Source organism: Bacillus rossius, chromosome 16, assembly GCF_032445375.1.
Source record: "Bacillus rossius redtenbacheri isolate Brsri chromosome 16, Brsri_v3, whole genome shotgun sequence".
Lineage (NCBI taxonomy): Eukaryota > Metazoa > Arthropoda > Insecta > Phasmatodea > Bacillidae > Bacillus > Bacillus rossius.
The window spans coordinates 41,818,667-41,845,905 of NC_086343.1; the positions used below are offsets into that span (position 1 = coordinate 41,818,667).

Here is a 27,239-nt window from a genome sequence, read left to right on the forward strand (position 1 = left end):
TTCTTGGGTTGAACAGCAAATTAATGGCATTAAAGACTCTTAGACAAGGATGTCGTTTAACAGATGAGTTTTGCCTCAAACGCTTATGTTTCTCACTCGCGACATGTTTCACGAGCGTATCGCGTCTCTCGTAGTCTAGCCTGCAGTTACAGAATTTGCACATTAAAATTTTATCACTGAAATAAAATCCTTCGCTGGAAAATTCTTTCGATCGGTCACTTGCAGAAACCTTCGTTTTAGGCATTATCAAAAAATTTTTATCACTTAGGAAGAATTTAACCTCTTAATACGCAAAAACTTGCCGTGCTAGAAAGATCAAAACAATGGAGAATATATGCAAATACAAACGCATACCGAATACCAACATACGTACGTGCAAATTAAAACCGACATTAACATGGAGGTACTATTTATTATTTACAATTGTTACGTTGAGCAGGGTTAATTTTATTTTCGTACCCTACGTACTTTATTTTAAATAAACAGTAAAAGAAATGCGCTTTAGTGTGTAGTATTTTAATGATTAAAAACGTAATCTTAGAAAAACATATTTTGAACGTTTGTTATTTTTTGTATTTACAGAAAGTGAACGGCGGCCATTGTATCATAGTTATCAACATCTTAAATTATTATGGTACACAAGATTACTGTTTAAAGAAAATATTACGTTAATTCCGAGACTTCATTTTAAAATCTATATGGCTGCTAGTAACTGTCAGATATTTGATTGTTCTGAAGAAAGTGAATTGTCTTTACAGAATGGAAAAAAAAAAACGTAAATAATCAGGATAGACGAAATTTCGTGACATATCGTGGATTTCGTACAATTTTGTTTTATTTCGTGTTTTCAAGCGGTTTTCGGTGTTAGTATTTCGTTTTATCGCGCATTACCATATAATCGTGCCTCTAGCCATGAGTATGCAGTTGAGCACTTGGCCTTAAGGCTGATCATGCACATTTAAGTTTAATGTAGATCAAGTTACTTGTCACGTCTATAATGGTAATGATTCAGTGACTGTATTGAAGAGCATAAAGACCAGCACAAGCTTGTATGAACGCGTGTAACAGGGTGTAAGGACGGGGACGGAAACTCACTGATGCCGGGCGGGCTGCCCATGTTCATCTGCTTGTCCACCTCCGACTGCAGCTGCTTGAGCTTCTCCGCCTCCTCCTCCATCTCGCGCAGCCGCACCTTGATGGCCTCCAGCTCCTGCGCACACGCTCGCCGCTCACTCTCGCTCTCCTTCCCCCCTATCGCCCTCCCCTCACCCCTCACCCACCCAGCGGCCTCCTCCATCTCGCGCAGCCACACCTTGATGGCCTCCAGCTCCTGCGCACACGCTCGCCGCTCACCCTCGCTCACCCCCTCGCCCGCTGTTTCATATAGCTTATATCCGTGTCAGCAAATAAACTACTACGATAATTGCAATGCCTTCCCAAAGAATTATCTGGTATTTATTATAAAAATGAGAACCAAATCAAATTTTTAGAATTAGTTTTTAGCATAAAGCCACACTGATCCATAATCATTACAAAATTACTGCACCTGTGTCTGTGTGTGTGCATGTGTCTGTGCGCATGGGTATATGTGTATGTGTGTGTGTGAAGGCAAGGTAAGTTTTATTAAAATTTTAAATAATAGTACAATTCTGCAACAGAGGCGAATATTCCATGAAGTCAAGGAAACCACTGGTTCCCCTACTTTAAGAGAGATTCAAGTTCTATTGAGTTATTGATTGGTTATTCGATATACTACTTCATAATCGTTAATAATTTTCAAACAAGCACAATAAATATTTACTACATCATTCTTCACTCTGCTCCTAATGTCGCGATCCATTGTCTGTTGTCCGCTTCTTATGCTGAAGCTCAGAGCTTTTGTCTCAGCGGATGATGCAGTTCTACCATGTGAGCCACAAACCATCAATTGGTAAGTGTAATTTTGAGTTAAGCAGTTATGAATCAAAAGTATTTCCATTTTAAGAAGTTTTCCCTGTTAAGAATTTTTTAGCATCCAGCCCCTTGAAAATTATCTTAGGTAACAGGGTTTTACTGTATTATAATCAAAATGAATAATTATTAAAATCATTATAATTGTTATTTAAAATACTCACAATATCAATATTACTAATTATAATCCACTATTACTATTATTAATTTATATATTATATTAATTGTATTAAAATTATTTTTTCAAGAAAAGCAGCTTTAGTCTTCAATTTTTTTAACAATGAAGCCATTATCAATTAAAATTTCTATTTTTTTCTGTGATTATAACACTACTATCTATTCATGGAATTGATTTTGAAATTTTAAAATCATATGTGCTTTTTGAAAAAAATTAAATTTAAATTCAACATTTTTTTTATCTTAACCCATATAGTGTTGCATATTATAGGAAATGGCATTCAAAATGCTGTAAAATGTCACCAAACCCAGGTCTGTAGCTCAATTAGGAAAGCTTGTACAGCAAATCAAAATATTGGTGATCCTTTTTTTTGGATCCATTTATGACTACTTTACAGCCCTGGAATTCAAAAACCAGTTGACATATCAAAGTAAAATTTCATATATTTCCAAGTCTGTACCAATAGTACACCTGTGCCAAATTTCAAGAAAATCTGAGATGGTGATGTTCAGACCCTGTGTTGAATTGATGTGGAATAACCCAGTAGCAAGATGGATGCCATCCAGATATGTTGCCTATCTGTATTTTGTTTGAAAAAAAAAATTACAGAAAAAAAGTCTATGTCATCGGTGGTTCCGTGCAGCCCTATCAATCAGACTTGTGGTACTTGTAGCATTTTCCATTTAAAATTTATTGATCACAAACATTTGATTTTTTCATACTATCATGTATCACATTGTCAGTTTCTCAACTTCAATAATTAATCTATTCTACATCACACAGTGAGAAAATGAAACTCGTTTCACAAGCATGAGTACTGAATCTGTTGTGACTGAGAACAAACTTCATATATTATACATACATTGTTTACATTGTTTGCATGATGTTGATATCCATGACTTTCTTTGTCGGTTGTTTTTTCCATGGTGATAATATGTTTTGTTCGTATGAATTATGTACCATTAAAGAGTAAGTAAACTTGAGTTAACTAATTTGGTTCTATATCATTATACCTTGCTTTCACAATAGGTTATGGGCCCAGAAACATGAAATTATGATATATATTATGAAATTATGATATAGACGTAAGAAAACATGGTATTAGATATGGCAGCAGGACAAGCTCATAGCTCATTGCCGACGATCGAAAAGTTGGTCGGACGGGAAAACTATAATACTTGGCAGTTTGCAATGAGAACTTATCTGGAACATGAAGAATTGTGGCAGTGTGTCACAGGTGAAGAAAAGGATGACAAGAAGATTATACGCGCTCGGGCAAAGATTATTTTGTCAATCAGCTCTGTAAATTATGTACATGTTCAAGACACTTGTACAGCAAAGGAGGCATGGGACAAGTTGAAGAATGCTTTTCAGGATTCAGGGTTAACAAGAAGAGTAGGATTGTTAAAGTCTCTAATTACGACTAGGTTAGAAAGCTGTACTTCTGTAGAAGAGTATGTCAATAGTATTATAACTACTGCACACAAACTCAGAGGCATTAATTTTGAGGTTAGTGAAGAGTGGATTGGAACATTATTGTTAGCCGGGTTGCCAGATGATTATAGGCCAATGATAATGGGACTAGAAAGTTCAGGAGCGCCTATTACTGGAGATTCTATTAAGACCAAACTATTGCAAGAAGTCCAAGTAACTGCAAGAAAACCAGGAGTTCCTGAACAAGAGTCTGCCTTCTACAGCTCCAAGGCGAGGAGGGATTTCAACAATGGTCCCAAGTGTTTTGACTGCAATGGGTATGGCCACATAGCACGTCATTACCCCCAACGATTTGAACGTGCAAGATATTCAGAGCACAAGGGCACAGAAAATAAAGGCGCCGGTCACCGTGCTTTTCTGAATGTTGTCCTCACTACAGGAAATGCTGATACTGAGGAATGGTACATTGATTCGGGGGCAACTGCACATATTACAAGAAAACTCAGATGGCTATCAGGCACTCGTGAAGATACAAATGATCAAATCATGATGGCGGATAACAATAGACTGCCAGCTAGAAGCAAAGGAGATGTACACTTGAAGGTATCTGTAGCTGGAAAGGTAGATACTGTTAAGGCAGAGGAAGTTTTGTATGTACCTGATGTTTCAACTAATCTGCTGTCTGTGAGTAGAATTGTCAAGCATGGCCACACTGTGTTGTTCTCTGATAAGGGTTGTTGCATTTATGATACTAACTGGGAGCTAGTGGCTACAGGCTCTTTAGTGAACAATATGTACAAGCTGGACCAATCTGAAGAAAGAGTCAATTGTACCAGATCGGTTTCTGGCAGTGCTCTGTGGCACAGAAGGCTAGGTCATTTGAACCGATGGGGTATGAAACAGTTGCGGGATGGATCCGCGTCGGGGCTGAATTTTTCGAACGTGGACAGTGCTACATGTACTACTTGTGTAAAAGGCAAACAGCAAAGACTCCCATTCAAGCATCAAGGAACAAGGGCACTTGACACATTGCAGTTAGTGCATTCTGACATTTGTGGTCCAATGGAAGAGTTGTCGATTGGAGGTTCCCGCTATTTCTTCACTCTCATAGATGATTACTCTAGAAAGGTATTCGTCTATTTTTTAAAATCTAAAAGTGAAGTCACAGATACATTCAAGGATTTTCGATCCATGATTGAGAGACAAACAAATAAGCAAGTCAAAATATTGCGTACAGACAATGGGGGTGAATATGTCAACAGTGGACTATCGATGATCTTGAAGGAACTTGGAATCCAACATCAGACCACTTGCCCCTACACACCTGAGCAGAACGGTCTAGCAGAGCGACTGAACCGCACTCTTGTGGAGAAGGCACGTTGTTTGCTCATCGAGGCAGGGCTGGATTACTCTTTTTGGGCTGAAGCAGTGAACACAGCGGCTTACTTGCACAATCGTTCCCCTTCTAGAGTGTTAGCTGGAAAAACACCAGAGGAGGTCTGGAGTGGGCACAAGCCAGACTTGCGACATCTGCGAGTTTTTGGGTGCAAAGCCTTTGCACACGTTCCCAAGCAAAGACGTAGACGATTTAGTGAAAAGGGTGAAGAATGCATCTTTGTAGGCTACTGTGAGAACTCCAAAGGATATTGACTTCTCAAACAGGGAACTACAAGAGTTATCAAGAGTCGTGATGTAGTGTTCATTGAGAATGAAGGAATTCACAGAGTTCACAGTGAGGCTGAAAAGGATGTGTTTAAACCTATTCCAACTGCATCTCTCCAGTTAAAGGAAGACATTCCCATCATGGTACCAGATGATGTTGAAGACAATTCATGCCATGAAACAGATAGTTTGAATGAATTTAAGGGTTTTGAGGCTCAAGAAGGCTTCAGTCAAGTGGGAGACTGTGCAATTGAAGACTATGTATGTAGCGAGGAACGAATTAGTGATGATACACAAGATCAGCGGCTCCGACGTTCTGGTAGAGCCCAGAAACCAAAACAAATGAAGGACTTCATCATGTACAAGGTTAATGTTGACTCTGCTGATCCTCAGACTCTGGAGGAAGCTCTAGCATGCTCTGCGAGAAAACATTGGATTCATGCCATGAAGGAAGAAATTGACTCATTAAGACAGAATAACGCATGGGAAATCGTAAACCTACCAGCTGACAGAAAACCCATCGACTGCAAATGGGTATTCAAAACCAAAAGGAACACAGAAGGAGGAATAGAACGTTATAAGGCCAGGCTGGTTGCAAAGGGTTGTGCTCAAAAAAGAGGAATTGATTATGAAGAGACATTTGCTCCTGTAGTTCGTCACTCGTCAATAAGGATAATTTTAGCATTGGCTGCAAAGTATGACCTAGACATTGATCACATGGATGCTGTGATAGCCTTCCTACATGGAGATCTTTCGGAAGATATATATATGACTCAGCCAAAAGGTTTTGAAGAAGGTGAAGAGAAGGTTTGCAAACTTTCAAAGGCAATATATGGTCTTAAACAAGGTAGTCGAGCATGGAATCAGAAGCTAAATAGAGCTTTGGAAGAGATTGGGCTCTCTCATTCAATGATAGATCAGTGTATATATTTTAAGGTAGAAAGTGGGAGCATCGTAATTGTAGCTGTCTATGTTGATGATTTACTCATTGCCTACAACAACAGCAAAACCAAAAATGCCATTAAAAATGGATTGATGGAGAGATTCAAGATGAAAGATTTGGGAGAGGTCAAATGCATTCTGGGAATAAGAGTTACACGGGACCGTACTGCAGGGAAGATCTGGATTGATCAAGAAGGTTATATCAAGGAGGTGCTGTCCAAGTTTAACTTGGAAGAATGCAATCCAGCAGTCTGCCCTAGTGACATCAACCAAAGGCTGTCGAAGAATATGGGATTGCAATCACAAGAATCTGAAGAGTTCAGCAACGTACCTTACCAAGAGGCTATTGGAAGTTTGATGTATGTTTATCAGGGAACCAGGCCCGATATTGGATTTGCATTAAATGCAGTTAGTAGATTCAGTAGTAACCCCTGTAAGGCTCACTGGGTGGCTGTAAAAAGAATCATGCGTTATTTGAAGGGTACAGCAGATGTCAAGCTTGAATTCAGTAGTAGTGAATCCAGTGACATTACAGGACATTGTGATGCAGACTGGGCAAATGATATCGATGATCGACGTTCCACTACTGGCTACGTTTTCACTTTGCAAGGAGGTGCCATTACCTGGAGTAGCAAGAAGCAGAGAACTGTAGCGCTGTCAACAGCAGAAGCCGAGTACATGGCACTCTCCGCAGCATGTCAAGAGGTACTTTGGCTTAGAGGATTGATAGGCGAGTTAGACAATATTTGTTCACATGGAGCAATAAACATTTTGTGTGATAGTAAAAGTGCAATTGATTTGGCGACATCACCTGGTTATAGAGCAAGAACCAAGCACATTGACACAAAACATCATTTCATACGTCAGCTTGTAGAAGACAAGGTGATCAACGTGATTCATCAAGGTTCTGTTGGCATGATTGCTGATGTGCTGACCAAAGGCCTGCCAGTCACCAACACCGTTTCTGTGTTCAAGGAATGGGACTCAAATCAGTGACCTAATACATTCACAAAGTATGTTCTAGTGGGAGTGTTGTGACTGAGAACAAACTTCATATATTATACTTACATTGTTTACATTGTTTGCATGATGTTGATATCCATGACTTTCTTTGTCGGTTGTTTTTTCCATGGTGATAATATGTTTTGTTCGTATGAATTATGTACCATTAAAGAGTAAGTAAACTTGAGTTAACTAATTTGGTTCTATATCATTATACCTTGCTTTCACAATAGAATCGACTGCCTCGAACAACACAACTGCGGACAAACTGCTTATCTGTTTCAGCTACAGGTTTCTGTAATCCAAAAAGTGAGCCAAGTTTCCAATCATTACCTAAGAGGACGTGGAGATACTTCAAACGGTAGTTTACCAGTACCGGTAACTGACCATTTAAAACATTGGTTAAGTTAGGTGAATTAAAAATAGTTTAACATTATGAGTTTAGTTGGTTATGTACAAGGTTAGTTACTTTAAAAATATATTTTAATATTGGTCCTTATTGTATATCCAGTTGTATTTTAACATTAAACATTAAAATAAAGAAAGGAATTGGATGTTTTGTGATGCAAAGCTGGATAATTAATAAAAAATTTATTTTTAAAATAATTTGAACCTTATTCCTGGAAGCAATTGTACTATGCAACATATGCAACTGCATTTTAAAGAAAAAACAAAGAAGTCAGTTGAATATGTTTATGATCTGAAACTGTACAATTACCAAAATTTTGAAGATAAACATTATAAAGTTATGACAAACTAGATACACTTTGTCCTCAGCAGCAATTGTTCCATGTAATGCATTCAATTGTACTTAAATCAACTATTAAATAAAGTATGCAGTTCAATGTGTTTGTAATGCAAGACTATGCTACCTATAACCAAAATTAATTTTGTTTTGAAGATTTAAATCATATAACTTTGATATAAAATAGAATTGCAACATATAAGGAACCTTTACTGTGTGGACAGTTTCTTTATGATCGGTTAGCATCATTAAAAATAATTTAAAGGTTAGTTACATTAAAAATACTATAAAATAGGAAGAATGTTTGGTTATGTTAAGTTAGCTGCATTTAAATTTGAACTGGAAACAAATCACGATGAATAACTATCTTGGCTTTGGCTAATGTACTGACATTAAAAATCCCTGATACTATCAGAATTTGCCCCAAAATGTTCTGAATCTAAAAAAATTCTCTCACTAAATTATTAAAAAAATATTAGCAGCCCTTTAAAAAACAATTTGATGATTTTTTTTTTCTTCTGAATATCTACTAAAATTCAAAATCTTCACTTCACTTAAATAAACCTTCTAAATAACAAAACAGACTCATTGCCATACTCACTGGGTCACCAACACCCCCTCCGACCAAGGTTCCTTCCCCATCACCACTGTCTCCGACATCTGCTTCTTGTCCATTTTCCATTCCGTCAAGTACAACCATATGATCAACACCTGACAAACTTATATCTTCGTTCTCTGCCATTCCACTATTCACAAAACAAACAATAGATTTAACCTCAATTAGACATTAAACAAATATAAATATTTAATATAATATTCACTAACCGAAACTCTTTTAAACAGGAAAACAAACGCATTAAAATTTAACGCTATTTTAATTATATTTCTAAACTGACACTGTTAATCAAAAAAATATTATAGCAACTAGCACATGATAAAATACAAAACACCATTAATACTTAAGATTTATGAAAAAACCGCAAATTGCAAAACTACTGAATTTAAGACTTAAATTTCCTAAGAAAACTTTTAAACAATCTATAACTATTATCAATTCTTACCTCTGCCGGCCTTTTCACAAAGTTCCAAATTATTCAACTGCAAAGATACTAATGTGAACGAAAATGATTATCAAAAGACCACAATCGTGATGTTTCTCTCAAAATAACCAAACTGCCCGAAACTACCCTCAGCAACTCCGCTACGTTTCTCTCAACAGGATCTGAAATCCCAACAGTAAATACATCGTAATTTTTTATTATTAATAATTATATGGTCAACCGATTTATGTCAATGACCAGAAAATCAATCATTCAACAATCTTTATAATGTCTTATGATATTTTCTTTCTTAATTTATACCTATTCTTTACCCCAGAAACGAAAATACGGGTGGTATTCATATTATGTCTTGGGCAATTAAGAAATTCTTATATTCATTCTTACTTAAATGTTTGTGTATCATAGACGTTGCTTGAGATAGTCTCAAGTGAACCAAACAAGACACATTTGATGAAGACAATATTGTAATAGTCCCATTGTTCTTATTTCTGAAAGGACATTCACCAATATCATTGTCGTTGCTTGAGAAAACAATCGCAGAAGCATGTTTCATAGTCGCTGATGCCATGCTTAAGAACACAAATAAGACAATTAGGCAACTATGTGTCAAGCAATTGCATGTTCAGATCGCAGTGTAGAAAATAGCCGATTCTCGTATACCTCGAATTTTTAAACTTATATAAATACTGTAGGTAATAAGTCTGAAGCAATTAAATATGGTTTTAAATTAGATAATTTTTTGGGACCAGTGGTTACATTTTCAAATGCTAAACAGACTCATTTATGTACATATCGATTGCAGAATGGATATGGAAGATGAAGTGTTTAATGATAGTTAATTATTTATATATCACGGTCAAAAAAAACTAAATATATATTCGTGACACCCAGATTACAGTGAAAAAAAATTCTAAAACTGTGGCATTACATAACAAAATATTATCACCTTCATTACTTCATCAGAAACTCGGTAAAGGTTAGCATGTGCGGTAAAGATGTGGTTCGAATCTCCTTATTGAAAAATATTATTTTTTAAAATTACAGATTACAGAATTATACAAATAGCTTTAAGAAAAAAAATAATTTTAATTTTATTCATCTAATTACTATAATATCTTTGAATGCATAGCTCAGTCCATTGGTTTGGTTATTTCATACTCGGTATGCCTTGTGACATATACAGTTGTCATTATGTTTTAAGAATAACTTATATTATCACAAGTATACTAACAAAAAAATAAACCTATATAACCTATATTATATTAAGAAATGAATGTCATTTATTATTGATTAAGTAACGAACACTTCAAAAGAACTTAACTAAAATGCTGTACATACTAAAACAAGTGTATGTTATGTTTCTTTTTTCCGGAATTTTATTAATTATAACTGAATAAACAGTACCTATTTTGCTTTGAAATGGAATCCATATCTATGAAACCGCGAACTCAGTGGATATTCTTTTTCAAATGTTAACACAATGCCCAGACCCCTCTTAGGACTATTGATCGTGTTATTTGGAAAAGTGGAATAGTTAAATATTATGAAATGTTTACGTCGACCCAAGTGTCTCCCCTGCTCATAAAATCCGTTATGCTGCGCCAACTCCTGAACCACCCCTGCCCGTGCAGTGTGACACTTTAATTTGCATATTAAGAACGTACTTTTATATTTAATAATGGGTCATGTATTATTTTTATGTATTATTTTTCCGTAATTTTTGAAATTTCATTATAATTATGTTTTTCTAAAGTATTATGTTAATTGCTGTCACCGGGCGACGAAGCCGAGGCCAACACCCGGAATCTCTCCGAGCGCTGCACATGTCGCGGAGTGGAGGGAAGTCGGGTGGAGAGGCAGACGCGCGGCAGGAACAACGGAGTTGGCATCTAGCGGCTAGACGAGGCGGTCGCACGGTGAGACACAGAGCCAAGAGCACCGATGGGTGAGATTGTGTCAAGGGGAATTGCGACTTCACGACCACGTGTGTTACGCAGCTTATCGTTTTTGTAAATAGTTAAATTGTATATAAGGGCTTTTCTTGTTTCTGTGAATTCAGACATTGCGCGTATTGGCGGACACTGGCGTACCGCAACGAGACGGTCTCCACATCTCCGGCGCTGGCATTCAGACTGACTTTGTTTTTTCGCTATCATTCAGGAGGGGCATAATAAGTTCTTCAAATGCACGTATCGCGAGACCACGGGGGCAGCCCACACTTGGCGCCTGCCCACCGAAACACGTGTATCCGAGCTTCACTCTGCGGAGAGAACGGGTGTTGAGCCATGCGTAGCCCATGTAAAGTGAGTGTGTAAAAGACTAAGTAAAATGTTGTATCACAAACTGACGAACTTTCATTGTAGCACGGGTAGTGATAATTTCCCCCTGCCACAAGGCCTGAACCCCGACTCGAGAGTAGGACATAACCAGTTAAATTACGGGGGGGTGATATCCGTGGCTACGTCAAGTGGCGCCCAATGTGTGTGGCCAATTTCTTAAGAAATTCATGCTGAACATTTTTACGAACTTTTTATTAAATTCTGAGTGGGCCAGGCAGAGACGCGGCGCGGCAGGGCTTAGCATGGGAGACGCAGCTGCGTGCGGAAGCCGGCGCGATAGGGCGGCGCGATAAAGCGGCGCGACAAGATAGTAGCGGATCGTGTTGCGACGCGTCCCACGGCGCAGGCGCGTAACAGAAGCCGTGCGGCGACACCGAGAAGATAGCGACGGGAAGATAGCGGATGTCGACGGGACTGATAGTGACGGGAAGATAGTGTGTACGAGTGGTGCGGATTACCGTGAGACAAGACGAATTGGAGTCGAGCGTGGAACGGGATCCTTCCCGCGCCTGAGAGAGATGCCCGAGTCGTCGCTGAGATCGGTCTGCCGCGACCACGACACAGAGTACGCACATCGCTACAAACATGAACGACTTCCAAGAGGCGTATGAATCCTGGGCCGACGCGGACTTTCCAGAGCCGGGCGAGAGTTGCGATCAATTGTCAAATTATGAATATGGCGCGGACTTTTCCGAGCTGGGCGAGAGTTGCGTTCACTTCTCAAAGTATGAATGTGGATTTTGTTTCGAATACAGGGCGTATGGCATTACAATGTGCGGTGCGCATTCATGCCCCGGCGGGACACCTGATGGGTGGTTCTGCAAGAAGTGCGGCTATCTATGGCACGAGGAGTGTTTACAGCCGATCGCTCGAGAAGAGGCGTGGATGTTTGGGTTTACGTGTGACCGGTGCCAAGCGAAGCTGTGTGTAGACGCTGCCGCAATCGTCACAATGACCATGAAGGCCGAGTGGTCACACTGTGCGGACGCCGACACATTGCTCACAATGCCACTGCTTGAGACGACAATACTCCCGATGCCGCTGCAACCGATGCCGCAGACGCCTCAGTCGCCGCCCCCGACACAGCCACAACCACCTACCATGCACGTCATCGAGGGCGTGCCACAACCACCTGCCACGCACATCATCGAGGGCATGCCACAACCACCTGCATGCACGTCATCGAGGGTGTGACACTCGCTCCAGCTACGCACGTCACCAAGAGCATGATACTCGCGACAGCCACGCACATCACCAAGGGTGTGATACTCGTGCCAGCTATGCACATCACCAAGGGCGTGATACTCGCGCCAGCCACGCCCATCGCCAAGGGCGTGGCACTCGCACCAGCCACGCATGTCACCAAGGGCGTGACACACGCACCAGCCATGCACGTCACCAAGAGAATGACACTCGCACCAGCCACGCATATCACCAAGGGCGTGCCACTCACGTCCATAGCGCACGTCACCAAGGGTGTGCCACTCACGTCCACAGCGCACGTCACCAAGGGTATGCCATTCACGCATACCACCAAAGGCGTGCCACCTCCACGCACGCCACTGTGGGCGCACCACCTATGCACATCATGCGCGCCGCCGAAGGCGACACGCCACCACCAGCCATGGAGGGTGCGCCACTGCCACCCATCACACATGCCGCTGAAGGCACTGCCACAGCACCGTCGCCCGTCAACGTGCCACCTGGGACACACCGCCGCCTGCCGCTGAAGGTGCCGCAACGTCGCCGTCGCCCACCTCGGCTGCCCCAGAGTGACAGGTACGGTCTGCACGACGTCACCGGACACACCAGGTTAGTGCTCCAGTGCGATTGCCCCAGTGCATCACGTCCATGCGGGTAAAGGAGGGGAATTTGCGCACATAACAGCCTCGTTGAGGGGGGCGGCATTTGACGTCGACCCAAGTGTCTCCCCTGCTCATAAAGTCCATTATTCTGCGCCAACTCCTGAACCACCCCTGCCCGTGCAGTGAGACACTTTAATTTGCATATTAAGAACGTACTTTTATATTTAATAATGGGTCATGTATTATTTTTATGTATTATTCCTATGTATTATTTTTCCGTAATTTTTGTAATTTCACTATAATTATATGTTTTTCTAAAGTATTATGTTAATTGCTGTCACCGGGCGACGAAGCCGAGGCCAACACCCGGAATCTCTCCGAGCGCTGCACGTGTCGCGGAGTGGAGGGAGGTCGGGCGGCGAGGCAGACGTGCGGCAGGAACGACGGAGTTGGCATCTGGCGGCTGGATGAGGCGGTCGCACGGTGAGACGCAGAGCCAAGAGCACCGACGGGTGAGATCGTGTCAAGGGGAATTGCGACTTCGCGACCACGTGTGTTACGCAGCTTATCGTTTTTGTAAATAGTTAAATTGTATATAAGGGCTTTTCTTGTTTCCATGAATTCAGACATTGCACGTATCGGCGGACACTGGCGTACCGCAACGAGACGGTCTCCACGTATCCAGCGCTGGCATTCAGACTGACTTTGTTTTTTTGCTATCATTCAGGAGGGGCATAATAAGTTCTTCAAACGCACGTATCGCGAGACCACGGGGGCAGCCCGCACTTGGCGCCTGCCCACCGAAACACGTGTAGCCGAGCTTCACTCTGCGGAGAGAACAGGTGTTGAGCCGCGCGTAGCCCATGTAAAGGGAGTGTGTGAAAGACTAAGTAAAATGTTGTATCACAAACTGACGAACTTTCATTGTAGCACGGGTAGTGATAATTTCCCCCTGCCACAAGGCCTGAACCCCGACCCGAGAGTAGGACATAACCAGTTAAATTACGGAGGGTGATATCCGTTGCTACGTCAATGTAACACTTTAATTATGCTTTAATTTTAAATCTGTATTATTTTATAAATTATCTCATCTTTTTTGAAAGTTTAAATTGTTATATTGATTTGGGAAAATGTTTAATCTCACTGTTTTCCAGCTAATCAGGAAGTGGCATTTTGTTAATTTAAGAACCTTTTAAATTATTAAAAAAATAATGTTTTAGCATTCAATATGTAGTAGTGCTACAGTATTACGTGGTGATGAATCCACTGAATTTTATGTGCAAACAAGGTTTTTGACTACTAAAACAATAGCGAAGTGTTTTAGTAAAGTAGTTAAGTGTGACGTCGACCCAAGTGTCTCCCCTGCTCATAAAGACAGTTATGCTGCGCCAACCCCTGATCCACCCCTGCCGCATGCAGTGTGTTGAGTGTTATTGTGTTTTATTTGTTTAATAAAACGTTACGACGGGACAACATGAACATACCTATATGTAATAAACTCTAGTGTTATTTATGTAATATTTTGTTTGCAGTAATAATAATTAGATGTTTTTCATAAATATGTCAAATATTTTTACAACATTGTCCACCAGGCGATGAAGCCAAGGCCAACACCCGGAAGCACCCGAGCGCTGCGGGTGTCGCGGGGTGGGGGGAGGCCGGGCGGACGAGGGGCGACGCGTGGCAGTGGGGCAGTGGGCGTCTGGCGAAAGGACGACGCGGACGTGCGCAGAGGACCGGGTCGGAGAGCAGAGACGGGTGAGACCAAGCGTGAAAAGTGGGGAGTACAGCGAACTACTTAGCACAATCAGGGATCTATTTGTCAGGCCCAAGTGACGAGTGGCTTCTGAGACTAGTTGAGAACATGCGAGACGTACGTGAGTAGACTGTGCCGAGGGCGACGTAGAGTCAGGATTACATGTTGTACATCGCGAATAATATCTGTAAATATTTATAATTGTAAATAAGGGTTTCAGTGTTAAGACATTGTGTGTATCATCGGGTGTGTCACCACAGCAGCGGGACGGACATAACGCCTCAGTCGCCAATGTCTTAACGTAAATTCATCCCGACTATCAATGAGAGGGGGCAATAGCTAGTCTATCTTACGAACATATCACTAGACCATGGGGGTAGCCCGCACTAGGCACATGCCCACCGAAATACGTGCAGCCGAGCATCACTCTTCAGGTAGCCCCATGTAAAGAGACTGTGTGAGGAGTTAATTAAAAAACTTTACCCGAACCCGTAAACTTTTACTAGTAGTACGGATAGGAGTTCCCCCCCCCCCCCACGTCACAAGGCCTGAACCCCGACCCTAGTACAGAGCTCGGACAAGCATCGCATGGGGGGGTGATATTCGCGACTACGACAAGTGTTTTGATATATAAAACATTGTGATTGTCTGTGATAGGGTAAAGTGAGCGGCCATGCCCGTGAGTACATTGTTCTGCACATTTATCCTCACTTATTTAATTAAATAAACCAAATTGCTTGTGTATGATCATGCAATGATCATAAAACACTTTTAAAATGTGACTATCATAAATAAGACTTATATAATACATATATTTATGAGTGAAACAACCAATTTTGAAACTGAACTTAATATATATATTTTTTTTCTTACACACACTCAGTGGTCCTATTGAAAGTTTATTGCGGCTAACATTGAGCCTGAACTAGCCGAAGCGAACCTCATGTTCAGGCAAATGGGAGCCAGTGTAGGTGTACGTCAATTTCGGTGGAGTGAAATATTTTTTTTTTTATCTAATTAAGAAGACAGTCTAGGGTGGAGACTGTTGTGGTGCATGTACTTTAACATTGTTGGCAGCTGCATGAATAAAGGCTGTGCAGGCGTAAGGAGTGGAAGTGCGTGAAAGACAAAGCTCAGTGGCAATTATGTGAGCAACTAGATTAAGGATGTGTGGGAGGGTGAAATGTAAGGGTTGCGGGAAAGTGTGGAGGAGAGGAATAGTAGCATCCAATGTGATACTTCCGACGAGTGGTTTCACGTTTTTTTGTGGAGGTGTGATGGAAGAGGTAAAAGGTCTCGAGAATAAAGACTGGACTTGCAAGAAGTGTGGCTTAGCAAAGAAAAGGTCGAATGCCGAATGCCGAATGTGCGAATGATTGGGGAGGCAATTGCAGGTGATGGAAAGGGAGTCAAGACAGTCGGGTGTAGCCCAGGGGAAGGAATGGTTGTGGAATATGTTCTCTTAGACGTTAGTTGAAGGAGAGAAGATGCAGAAAGAGGATGAAGAGAGAGAAACGAAACGGAGGGAGGAAATCTTACCGCAGGTGGAGCAGAAAGAAAATGACAGATTGAGAAGGTTAGAAGAGTATAGGACAGATAGAAAAGTCATAGACCAACTTAATAAATTTGAAGAGGAAGTTAACCAAAAAAGGGCCCTAGCTGAAATGGAGGGCATATATACAAAGAAGCAAAAGTGTAGGTGTCCGAGGAAATAAAATAGACGGGGAGGTGGTGAGAGGAGCAGACAAGAATGGGTACCTACAAAACGAAAAAAAAGAAAACAAAAAAAAAAGAAATAGACAAGTTAAGAGCAACTGTGAAGGCGATAAAAATGAGAGCAATTGCTAGGTTGAGGGAGCATATGGATATGGTGAGCAGACTAGAGGAAGATATCAGCAGATTAATGAGATTAAATGGCACTTTAGAAGTTGAGGTGATGGTATGGAATAATAGTGAGAAGGAGGGGGGGGGGCGAAAAAGAGCAATAGCAGGGAAGTAAGGGTAGAAGAGACAGAAATCCGGAGTAGAGTGAGATAAAGTGGAAGGAAACAAGGAAAGTTGGGCTGAGGTGGCTAGTAAGGGGAGTGTAGACAGGTGGAAAGGAAATGACAGGGTATAAGAAGAGACCAAAAAAGGGGACAGAACTGGCAGGGAGACAGTAGCCATGTTTGAGGACTCAATGTTCCGGTACGTGAATGTTCATGGGGCCTATAAGGCAGTCAGAAGTGGAGAGACGATTGCAATGTACAAGAAAGGGTAAAGGAGTGCAATCTGGAAGGTGTGAAAAAGGTGGTGGTGCATTTAGGTTCAAATGACCTCAATAGGGACGAAGGGCCACAAAAATTTGAAAATGATATAACAGAAATGCTACGCGAAATAAGGGGAAAAACCAGTGGAACCACTGTAGTGGTCAGAGTGTTGTCCAGAAGAGGAATTGATCTGGGAAAACTGAATGCTGTGGATGTCATCATGAGGAGAAAGTGCCATATATGGGGAGCACATTTTGTGAATGCCAGGAGCAAGATAAGTAGGTGGCATATGGTAAGATACCAAGTCCATCTAAACAGAGAAGGTGTGGGGATATTAACACTGGTACTCGAGGAGTGGCTGAGATTAAGAAGTGCTGGGCAGGGAAACTGGCAAGGGGGGTTAACACAGGCAGGATACAGATGAGAGTAGAGTCGGAGGGGTTTAAAGAGGAGGAGGCAGGGGGAATGGTAGTAATCAGATGGATTGATGGGAGAGAGTATGATATTTGGTAGAGAAAGTGAACAGGGTAGAAGAGGGGCCGATGAAGGCATGATTACGTGAGAAAGGATCATGTAAAGGTTGAAAAGTAAGAGTCGCAAAGGGGAAAATACAACAATGTGAAAGAAGCAACGATAAATTGTAGGAGTATATAAAGAATGGTTAGAATGTTCTGGAGTAAGGTAGAGGCCTATGGGGCTGATATTGTTGTAGTGGTTGAGACATGGTTGGACGAAGAAATTAGGGGTGGTGAACTGTGGAGTGCTGATTATGAGATATTTAGAAGAGACAGAAATAGCAATGGGGAAAGGTATTGGTATGTGTGTGGGAGGGACTGATTAGAAGGGGTGAGGAAGTAGAAGTATTGTAATTACGAATATGAGGCTGGGAGTGACAAGTAAGTTTACTTGCAGTGTACAGAACACTGGGGCAAGATGATGAAGCCATCGAAATGTTAAAAGATAGGTGGAACTTGCTAGGGGAGGATAGGTGGGTGATGGTGGCAGGTGATCTTAACATGCCAGGGGTGGTGCTGGAAAAGGGACCAGAGGAGATGAGGAAGAAAGAGCAAAGTTGGGCATCCCAGCTGGTAAACTGTGGATTGGGGCAGGTGGTGGGTAATGGTAGAGACGAGGATGAGAGTGGAAATCTGCCCCACTGGTGCTTGTGAGACCTGTGGATGCGGTGGTAGGTATTATGGTGATGGCAGGAATCAGCAACCACAGGATAACGGTGGTATAGATTGGGATGGGATAGCGGGATAGAGAGGAAAGACTAAAGAAAATGTTGAAAGTGTGGGGTAGAACAGACAGAGGAAGGGCGGAGTCATTCTTAATGGCAGAGTATCATAGGTAGGTAACAATTGAGGGGTTAGACGAAAAATAAGTGGCCTTCTGAAAAATACTAGGGTGGATGGTGGAGTGTTTTGTGCTGGAAAAAAGAATTGGAAAAGGGGGAAACTCTCTGTACTATGGGGAGAGATAAGGGACATCAAGCGGAGATACAGGACGCTGTATCATAGGCACAAGAAGCTAGGAGGGGGAAGGCTAAAAGTAGCGATGAAAGAGATGGGGAAGGAAATGGGAAAAAAGACCAAAGAGGCAAGGTTTTCCTAAATGGAAAGGCTGATGGTTGAAGGGTGTATGGGGAAATAGGGCGGATCTGTATCGCTATGTCAGAAGAGTAAAGGAGGAAGAAGGGCTACCAGCAATGAGAGGAAGAGGTGGGCTGGAATGTGTGGGGAATCTGGAAAAGGCGAACTAACTACAAGAGCAATACCTGTCTGTTTTTGTGGTATGGTATGGTATGGAGCACAGGGAAAGAAGCCAAGGGGAGAGAGAGACTTGGAAATAAGATAGAGGAGGGGATAAGGGAGGTGGGTAGGCTGAAGGAGGGAAAGGCAGCTGGTCCCGATGGGATAGGAAACAGCTATGTCTAATAGATGGGGGGGAAGCAGGTTTGTAGATACTTGCATATACTATACACACAGTCGCTGGAGGAGGGATAGCTACCAAGGCAATGGAAGGAGGAAGTGATGGTGCCTATTTTCATGGGAGGTGGGGACAAGGCAAAAGCAGAATGTTATAGGCCTGTGAGCCTATCTTCGAGTGCAAGGAAGGTGATGGATAAACTGATAGTTAGGTGTATGGTGTAACCAGTCATATGGTTTACAGTTTTTGTTTTATTATTTATTATTGTTCTTAACTAATTTGCAAAATTTTGTGATTTGTATGTTAGGAGGACAACCAATTTTGACCATTATATAAGACAACAGTACATGAATACCTATTTAATTTCAGGATCTTCTGAATTATTAATCCTTGAAATTTTATTCATTTAGCCATGGCTTTGCACACACACACATTGATTTTATTCTTTATTGATTTAACTTTCAACTACTCACCATTGAGGAAGGACTGGGAAATCTTAACACTTCTTTGGTTGCTGTTAGCAATCAAATTCAACAGCATTGTTAATTAGAAGGGAGAAAGGAAGAGATGCCGTCACCATTACAGAAGGAAGACATTGCTTGAGCTGTGGCTAGCCAATTCTTTGGTTGCCCGCTCGAGGAACAGAAGATGCGCATCGTCCGCGATCTAATTGAATAGATTCTTCTTCTGAAAGTTTGTGAATAGTATTTTCTGGCTCTGCACATCAGGAAATAAGAATTTTAACATCTTAGTGAGATGCTTCATTGTCTTTTGTTTTCGAACATTTTGTGTTTCACGACGGAGTTTGAAGCATTCTACAACGAACGTTTACGATGTTTGGTGAAACCGAATTTAACTAGAGACTTAACAAGAACAGAGGGACGCCGATCTTCGCTACAGTTCCTGATAGCATCGTCATCGCTGTAGTTTGCAATATCAGTAAAGCCTTTCCGTTTCCAATGTTGCTGCATACCACCTAGAGGTCCAGAGAGAAGAGAAGAAGATTGGCTCCCGACTACAGCAGCTAGTTCCGGCAATATTTTATTGTGTGTCCTCCCACATTTCTCAGATTAAAATGTTATGAACTATAGTTGTCCTCTAGCATATCAAGGTCTAGAATATATATACACATGGTAATGATCTTTGCATTAATCGCATTAAGAATGTTCAGTTAATACTAATATTTAAATAAAATTAATATATCATTATCATTTGTTTATTCTCGAAGTACAGATTTAACCGTATTGAAATAATATGTAGGTAACGTTTATGCAGAGATACCAGGAACACACAATAAACACAACATTCAATAGTAACAATTTCACTTTTTCTCTCACACATTCAGTGGAGTGCTAGCTGGGATAACCGGTTGGTAAGTGCATTTATGACAAAATGCAATAAATTTCCCACAGTTTGGCACAATGCATAAACTGATTTCCCACAGTTAGGCACAACGCATAAACTGAGATTCCTTACAATGGTAGGAAAAATTGGAGAGCTGTAATGTATGGATGAGAGGAAACATAGCTATAGAAAGGGTTTCTCACGTGACTCGCAGGTGGCTGGACTGGTGGAGGCAGTGGGAAATGGCAAACAGGCAGATGCAATCTTTATTGATTTTGAGAAGGCATTAGATAGGATACCAAACAAGAAGGTGATGGAGAAGGTTGATAGTCTGACAGAGGATAGTAAGGTGTTGAATTGGATAGGGGACTTCCTGAAGGATAGGAAACAGCTGTTGAAGGTGGTAATGGAATGGTCTGAAGAGGGGACCGGACATCAGGGGAACCGCAGAGAAGCATTATAGGGCACCTGCTATTCCTAATTATGATGAACGATGTGGGGGAGGAATCGGATAGCAAACTGAGACTGTTCGATGATGACTGCATTATCTATGAAACTGTGTGGGAAGCAGAACAGATGCAGGAAGACTTTAAGAAGCTGGAAGTTTGGTCAAGGGCAAATGGACTTGGGATAAAAATGAGCAAAATTATTGTGGTCAGATTGACAAGGAAAATAACAATTACTAAGCAAATATATAGTGGGAATGGGCAAGAGATTCAGGAGGTAGAGGAAAACAAGTACCTGGAAGTAACCCTATAGAATGACCTAGGTTGTGGAAAGCAGGTGAAGTGGATGGAAAAGAAGGGAAGGAGAGGGCTGAGGCTGATTGCTAGGACACTGAAGGGGTTAGAATGGAGATTAAAGGGCAAGGCGTATTCAATTTTGGTAATGACAAAGCTTGAATATGCAGCAGCAATTTGGGACCTATATCTATGGGTATAAGTTAAGGTACTAGAAAGGGTAAAAATGTAAAGAGGCTAGATGGGTAATGAATATGTGTAGGAAGAGGGAAGGGACAAAGTACAAGATGCATAGGCCATCAGTGATGATGATGGAGCTGGGGAGGGGCACACTACACAGGAGGAAATGAGAGAGATTGGTGAGTTTTTTTTAGGATGACAAGGGGCGAGAGAGACAGGAGACAGGTTTACATTGGGGCATATAGAGGGAGGAGGGATCAAGGGTGGACGATTCAGGGGCAAGTATTTCTGGTGAGGATGGGGAGGGAGACTATTTTAAATGTGTCCGACCTATATCCAGCATTTTTTATTCAAAAGTAGTCATTCAGCCATAAATTAATTCTTTTTTTAGGTATTGTGTATAAAGTTAATATTTAAAATTTATTGCATTGAAAGAAACTTACATAATGTGTTTGGAAGATATCTTTAGTAATATTTTTTTACATTAACTGATGTGTATGTTTTGTCGTGGTTCCAGAGGGTGTGAATCGTCAAATGTCGTGAATTTGGGCGCCAAAGTATGACGAGGGCACATGGACATGGCAGAGACTCATCTCAGGACCTGCGTGGGGGACGAGATTAGGTCCCTCCTTGCCTGCAATTATTGCACAGACCTGGCTGGCTCTCAGCATCGGGCATGCTTACACATGATGAAGATAGTTGCACACTCCAGTGGCCTTTTAAAGATGACCCACACACCTGATACCTGGGAGAGCTGGCACATGGTCAGTAAATAACACTGTGTTTTATATACTTTGACATCAGGTTAAACAGTACCCACTGCACTAACTGAGCTAGGAGAGAGTCAGCCCATACAGTGGTCGAACAAGTTGATATCGCTTAGCTGTCTGGCAAAGTCCCGCTAAGGGTGAAAAAAAATACCGAATTGAACAGTCCGTCGGCCGAGGCGCGTCCCGAGGAAAATAATAAATTAATTCAGATTGAACTACATTAACAGATCTAAGTAAAGCTCGGCAATGCAAAAGGATGAAGTCCCTGGGGTGCGTATGTGTCTCACCTCGACCGTTACTAGTTACAGCCTGGGCCAGAAGGGCGTGCTCCCACCGGCAACATGGCATCTTCTGCCGAACCACAGAACCGTTAAACTAGTTTAGTTTGTTGCTGCGGGTAAACAAGAAAAGCACTCTTAAAATACTAACATTAAAAATACATTCCCTCTTGTTACTTAGCTACATGCGAACATACAGTTATTACTAAACTAACATATAAATAGGATCCAGGCGCTGTTTTTGTACCAAAGCACTGAGTTTAAAACGCCATCTTCTGGTAGTTCGTGGCTACGTACTATGGTAATTTCATGCCAGTGTAGTTAAAGAAACTTTATCCATGGTTATGAAAATTCTGGAAGCTGCATCAAGTGGGTGAAACAGTAACTACTGTATACTCAGAGGACACAAGGGAGCAACAAAAAATATTAGTTAGTTCTCACAAAGGGAACTAGGAAGGAGGATCGTACTTGAAGTGAAAAACAAATATGTTTGCTTAAAGTTTACCCTTTTTATTTGTTAATTAAAATTTGCATTATCTTATTTTGATGTTCTTTGAAATTACAAAATTACAATTATTGGAATTAATAATTAATTATTTTAAAGGTGGCCCGGGCCATTTGAAGTCATTAATTACAATTTTATGATACATTTTATAAATGAGACTATGAAAATAACCATAATAAATTTAACATTAATTGTTCTGATTGGTGCTGGAGTACATATTCAACATGTTCCATAGCGGACTGTTCACTGGTGGAGCATAAATAGGAGGTTCTAGGCTTCAATCTCCGAAGGATCGGCGTAAATTTCACAGACTAAGTCTTGAAAGGACACATCACCCGAGTCTTTAAACGCTTCCTGAACCAAGTATTCAACCCCAAGATCTGGGGTTGGAGTGAAGAGAAGTGAAGTGAAGTGAAGTGCAGTGAAGTCAATCCCCGAGGGGAGGCGGCGTGGGTGGTCATGGTGAACCGTCGCGAGACATTATACGAAATTGCTACTTGGCTAAACTAATGGCAAATAGCCAACCAGAAAAATAAAAAAATAAATGTTAGGGAACACTCCCGAACTTGAGAGATTACATCTCTTAACTAGGTTGTGGCGGCTGAATATGTAAAAGGCGCGGGAGATGAAGCTTCGGCGCGAGATTCTATCGTGATGACCGCCGACGGAAGAATCTCTCCCTCTTCCAGGTGACATGTGGTTACGTTCGAGCGAAGGGCCCGGAGTGTTAGAGAGTGGGAGAAATGGCCTCTGATTGGCTAGAATAAGCCCGGCGAAGTACTTGCTCCGCCCTCCAAAAAAAAGATATGAAGAGGGCTAATTGCCTAACTTAAAGGGGCCTCAGAGGTGCAAAGCAGAGCGCTCTGTTGGGGACAACAGGAACTGACTGTGTTGGTACGCGAGAGTCCTGTGGTTGGTGGGGGGGGTGGGGGGGGGGAACTAGCTAAAGCTTGTACCCTATGGAGCCCACTGGTGCGAGCTCTGTCGGGGAGGAAAGGAGCTTACATTAAGTTGGGTCGCGGCCGCCAGAGCGCTCGCTCCGACGTCTAAAAGAAAGTAATTTAGTTCGCAGTGCCGCCCGGAGATGGTGCAATCTGCTTGTTCGCCGGCCTGGGGTCTGTTATAGAGACCGGGAGAGAGTTTATCCAGATGGAAGGATCTGGAATGGATAGAGGGGAAAAGGGAAGGGGATTAGTGCTGCCTAGTGGGAAAGGCTGCCTACAGGACTCCCGAGGCGTGTCGGGACCGACCGTAACCTGTGCCGGCGAACCTGACCAAAGTTGCTTCGGCCAACTGTAGCTGAGCTATGGGTGTGCCTAAGAGAGCTGACGGAAGTTAAGGTAGCGTGTGGCAGGACGTGCACGGGGCACTGAAGGGGCGCGAAATTTCACTCGCGTACGTGCAGAGGAGCGAGGAGACATCAGGTGCCTGCTTAATCAGGACCTGAGTGGTGTGGGAGCCCGTGGATGAAACGGCCGGAGACAAAATTAAGTAGGAGAGTACAATACTGGGATAAAATTTTGATAGGCTGTAACAGGCTACAGAAAAAACACTTAAAATATTAATTTAAATTATGCTAAGTCTAAAGATGAGCCAGGAGAATATGAAAATTTATGGCTCAGAACGGGTGAAGGTCAAGATAGGGAGTTTAGTCCAACCATGCTTATGGGGCGAAGCCCTGGTTTATATCATCTCCCCCCATGTAGTAACATGGTCTGATAATGCTACCTTCAGTTGGTGAAGAGGGCGTGTCTGTTTCTGTAGTGTCACCCTGATCCTGACTTGTTATGTTGCAACAGCTAGGCTCCACGGGTTATTTACGTGGTCTAAGATTGTATCAGAGCCCAGGTATCTGTGCGTTATGAGCCACATTATCCATGTTTCCTTGCTCTGAGTCGGAATCCGAAGGTTCCTCGACAATCATGTGAAACGACAAACCCTCTAGCGAGTAATATAGTGGCCTCAGTGGTTCGTCAGGTTGTGACCATGTATGGTCACGAGACATTAATTTAAGATTCTACACACACAAAAATTAATGATATGAAGAAGCTTACCTTTCATGTTAGCGGGTAGGAATAAACAAACATCTTGTGACATCACGAATCATAGATAGGCTACTGCTGTGTGCGGCAAAAGACAGTGCACTTTCAAACAAAAACAATAGACAAAGTGGAGACTTCATTCCAACACAACATCGAATTCAGTGTTTTCAACTCCGGATTTAGCAACAAGAAGAATAAATCCCTGAAATCGGTTTTTTATCGATTATGTGAACTGGTATGATGATCCTTCTAGAACATTCGAGAATCATCTTTATTGAACCAGTGATTTTTTTTTGGGTGGGGGGGAGGGGGGTAAATAGGGTTTTGACCAGTTAGGCATGGAGCAGCAGGACCATCACCATCAACATCATGAGGCATGAGAGAGAGAGAGAGAGAGAGAGAGAGAGAGAGAGAGAGAGAGATTGACAGCAGGAAAGGTGTTTTGGTGAGCTAAGTATGAGTAGTGTTGTAATTATTTGTTATGAAATGGCCAGTAGAGTTTGAATTTTTGATGATGATAATAACTTTTAGATGTTTGTATAGTATCTGTTGGACTTTCTTTTGTGAATATGATGCACCTGTTTAAACTTAAAGTGTTGTTTAGGTGCTCATAATGTGGATTGGCACTTGTTCCATTTTTCTGCACCTCCTGTGCATTTTCTTGTTTGGCGGCCATATTGCTTTCAATAACTTGAATTACAACTCCAAAGACCTTGCCTATGAGTTGGTTAATAGTTTGTTAATAATTTTTGTTGGTAAAGATATGAAGCATACAAAATACCTTATAAAGGTTGGCTTAATACCAAAAAAACCATAGTCAGATATAGTATTTATTGTGTGTAAATTATAATATTTGTTGTTTGAGATATGTCTAGTCATCACAAGATATAACTATTTGTGTACTGAAGTTATTTATGAGATATGTTAAAGATTAACAATAAATGTTGGAACTAATTTGATGTGTTCGGTCAATGTTCTGCCACCTTACATTTTTCAGGAGAGGTTTTGTCCCTTTGATTTTTTTTTTTAAATTTAATATGCAGGTTAGGCCCCATCTGAGCAAGTGTTTACCTTGTGGAAGGTAATAGGTGTTTATGCTTGCAGTGGGAGTTGGGACTCTGATGGGGCCCGGCCTCATTTCCTGCGCACTCTGCTTACCTTTGCTCTTTCTCATTTGAAAGTGTGGAATAACATTGGGAAAGTGGTGATAATTGTTAACTTGTGTTTGGAAAAGTTGCTGGGTGTTTGCCATAATGTCTACAGGACCTCGTACTGCATCAATCCAGTCCCTTAGCAAGGCTTCCCTGATCGTGTTACTCACAGATGCCGGGATAACATGCCAAGAGAGCGACTCCATAGACAGTCTCCGAAGCGTGGCCCGCTTGTTAGTCAGAAAAGACGATGAGGCAGTTAGTGAACCGGGTGAGTCGATTCTAAAAAAGTTAAAGTCTCTCCCCAGTAGTGTGGTAGAAAGGGTTCCTCTGCTTCAAAGTTTTGGGTTGTCTTTGGTAGTAACATTTCTGGTAGAGATTCTGAAAGTAAGCAAACTTGGAATATGCAGTGATAAAGTAGTGTTTGCTGCGGCATTGTTAAAAGTTCCCGAGTTACTTAAGCCTATTTTCAGTGAAGCTATTCACAAGAACTGGGATTTTGAAAAATTAATTCAGGAAGTTTTGAGGAATGTGGGATCTAGTGTGTCGATTCAGAAAATCCGAATGCAGATTCTGGATAGGAGTCAAAGTCCCGATGAATCCATGCATTCATTTGTTTATGAAACAATGTGTCTAGTGGAAGTGTTAGGTTTTCCCTGTGAAGAAAGTTATTTAGTTGAATTTGTGTTTCATAATCTGGCCACAGGTTACAGTCGTTTCTTCGTTTTCTCTAAGAAACCAGCCACATTATCTGAGTTGCTTATATTGGTCACCCAAGTAGAATTAACCGTTGCTGACAGTAGTTTAAGTATTGCTCCTAAACCTAAGGTTTCAACACTTCAGAAGTGTGAATTTTGCCATAGAACCAATCATATCACAGAGAACAGTTTTCGGCTTCGAAATTCTAAGCAGGTTAAAACCGAGAAAGGGAAAGTTTTTAATGTTAGCAGACTAACATTTCTGAAGAGTCGAGCTCCCAGGCAGAGGTTCAGGCATAATAGAAATGTTCAAATATCTAGTTTAGATGAGTTTCAGGACCAGGAGATTGAAAATCTCAAAAAGGAATTTTCATACGTACTTATTTCAAGTTTGGGGTACTGTAACAAATATCCTATAGTTTTGAAATTGAAGGATGATAATCCAGTAGCTTCAGTCCCCTACAGGGTAAGTCCCCCTA

At 41.5% G+C, this 27,239-nt stretch overlaps 1 protein-coding gene across 2 annotated transcripts in view; it reads right to left on the bottom strand.

Moving 5' to 3' along the window:
• Positions 1 to 9,072, bottom strand: part of LOC134540453 (polyadenylate-binding protein 2) — a 64,624-nt gene extending 55,552 nt beyond the window's left edge. The window contains exons 1-3 of one of the 2 annotated variants that reach the window (XM_063383215.1): positions 8,975 to 9,072; positions 8,515 to 8,659; positions 1,096 to 1,210 (exon numbers count right to left, since the gene is read on the bottom strand). In XM_063383215.1, the coding sequence (XP_063239285.1) occupies positions 1,096 to 1,210; positions 8,515 to 8,655 (256 nt within the window). In that variant the 5' untranslated portion in view covers positions 8,656 to 8,659; positions 8,975 to 9,072. Of the gene's footprint in view, positions 1 to 1,095; positions 1,211 to 8,514; positions 8,660 to 8,738 lie in introns of both variants that reach the window. The other variant, XM_063383216.1, reaches the window with a different exon arrangement.
• Between the last annotated feature and the right edge of the window lie 18,167 nt (positions 9,073 to 27,239).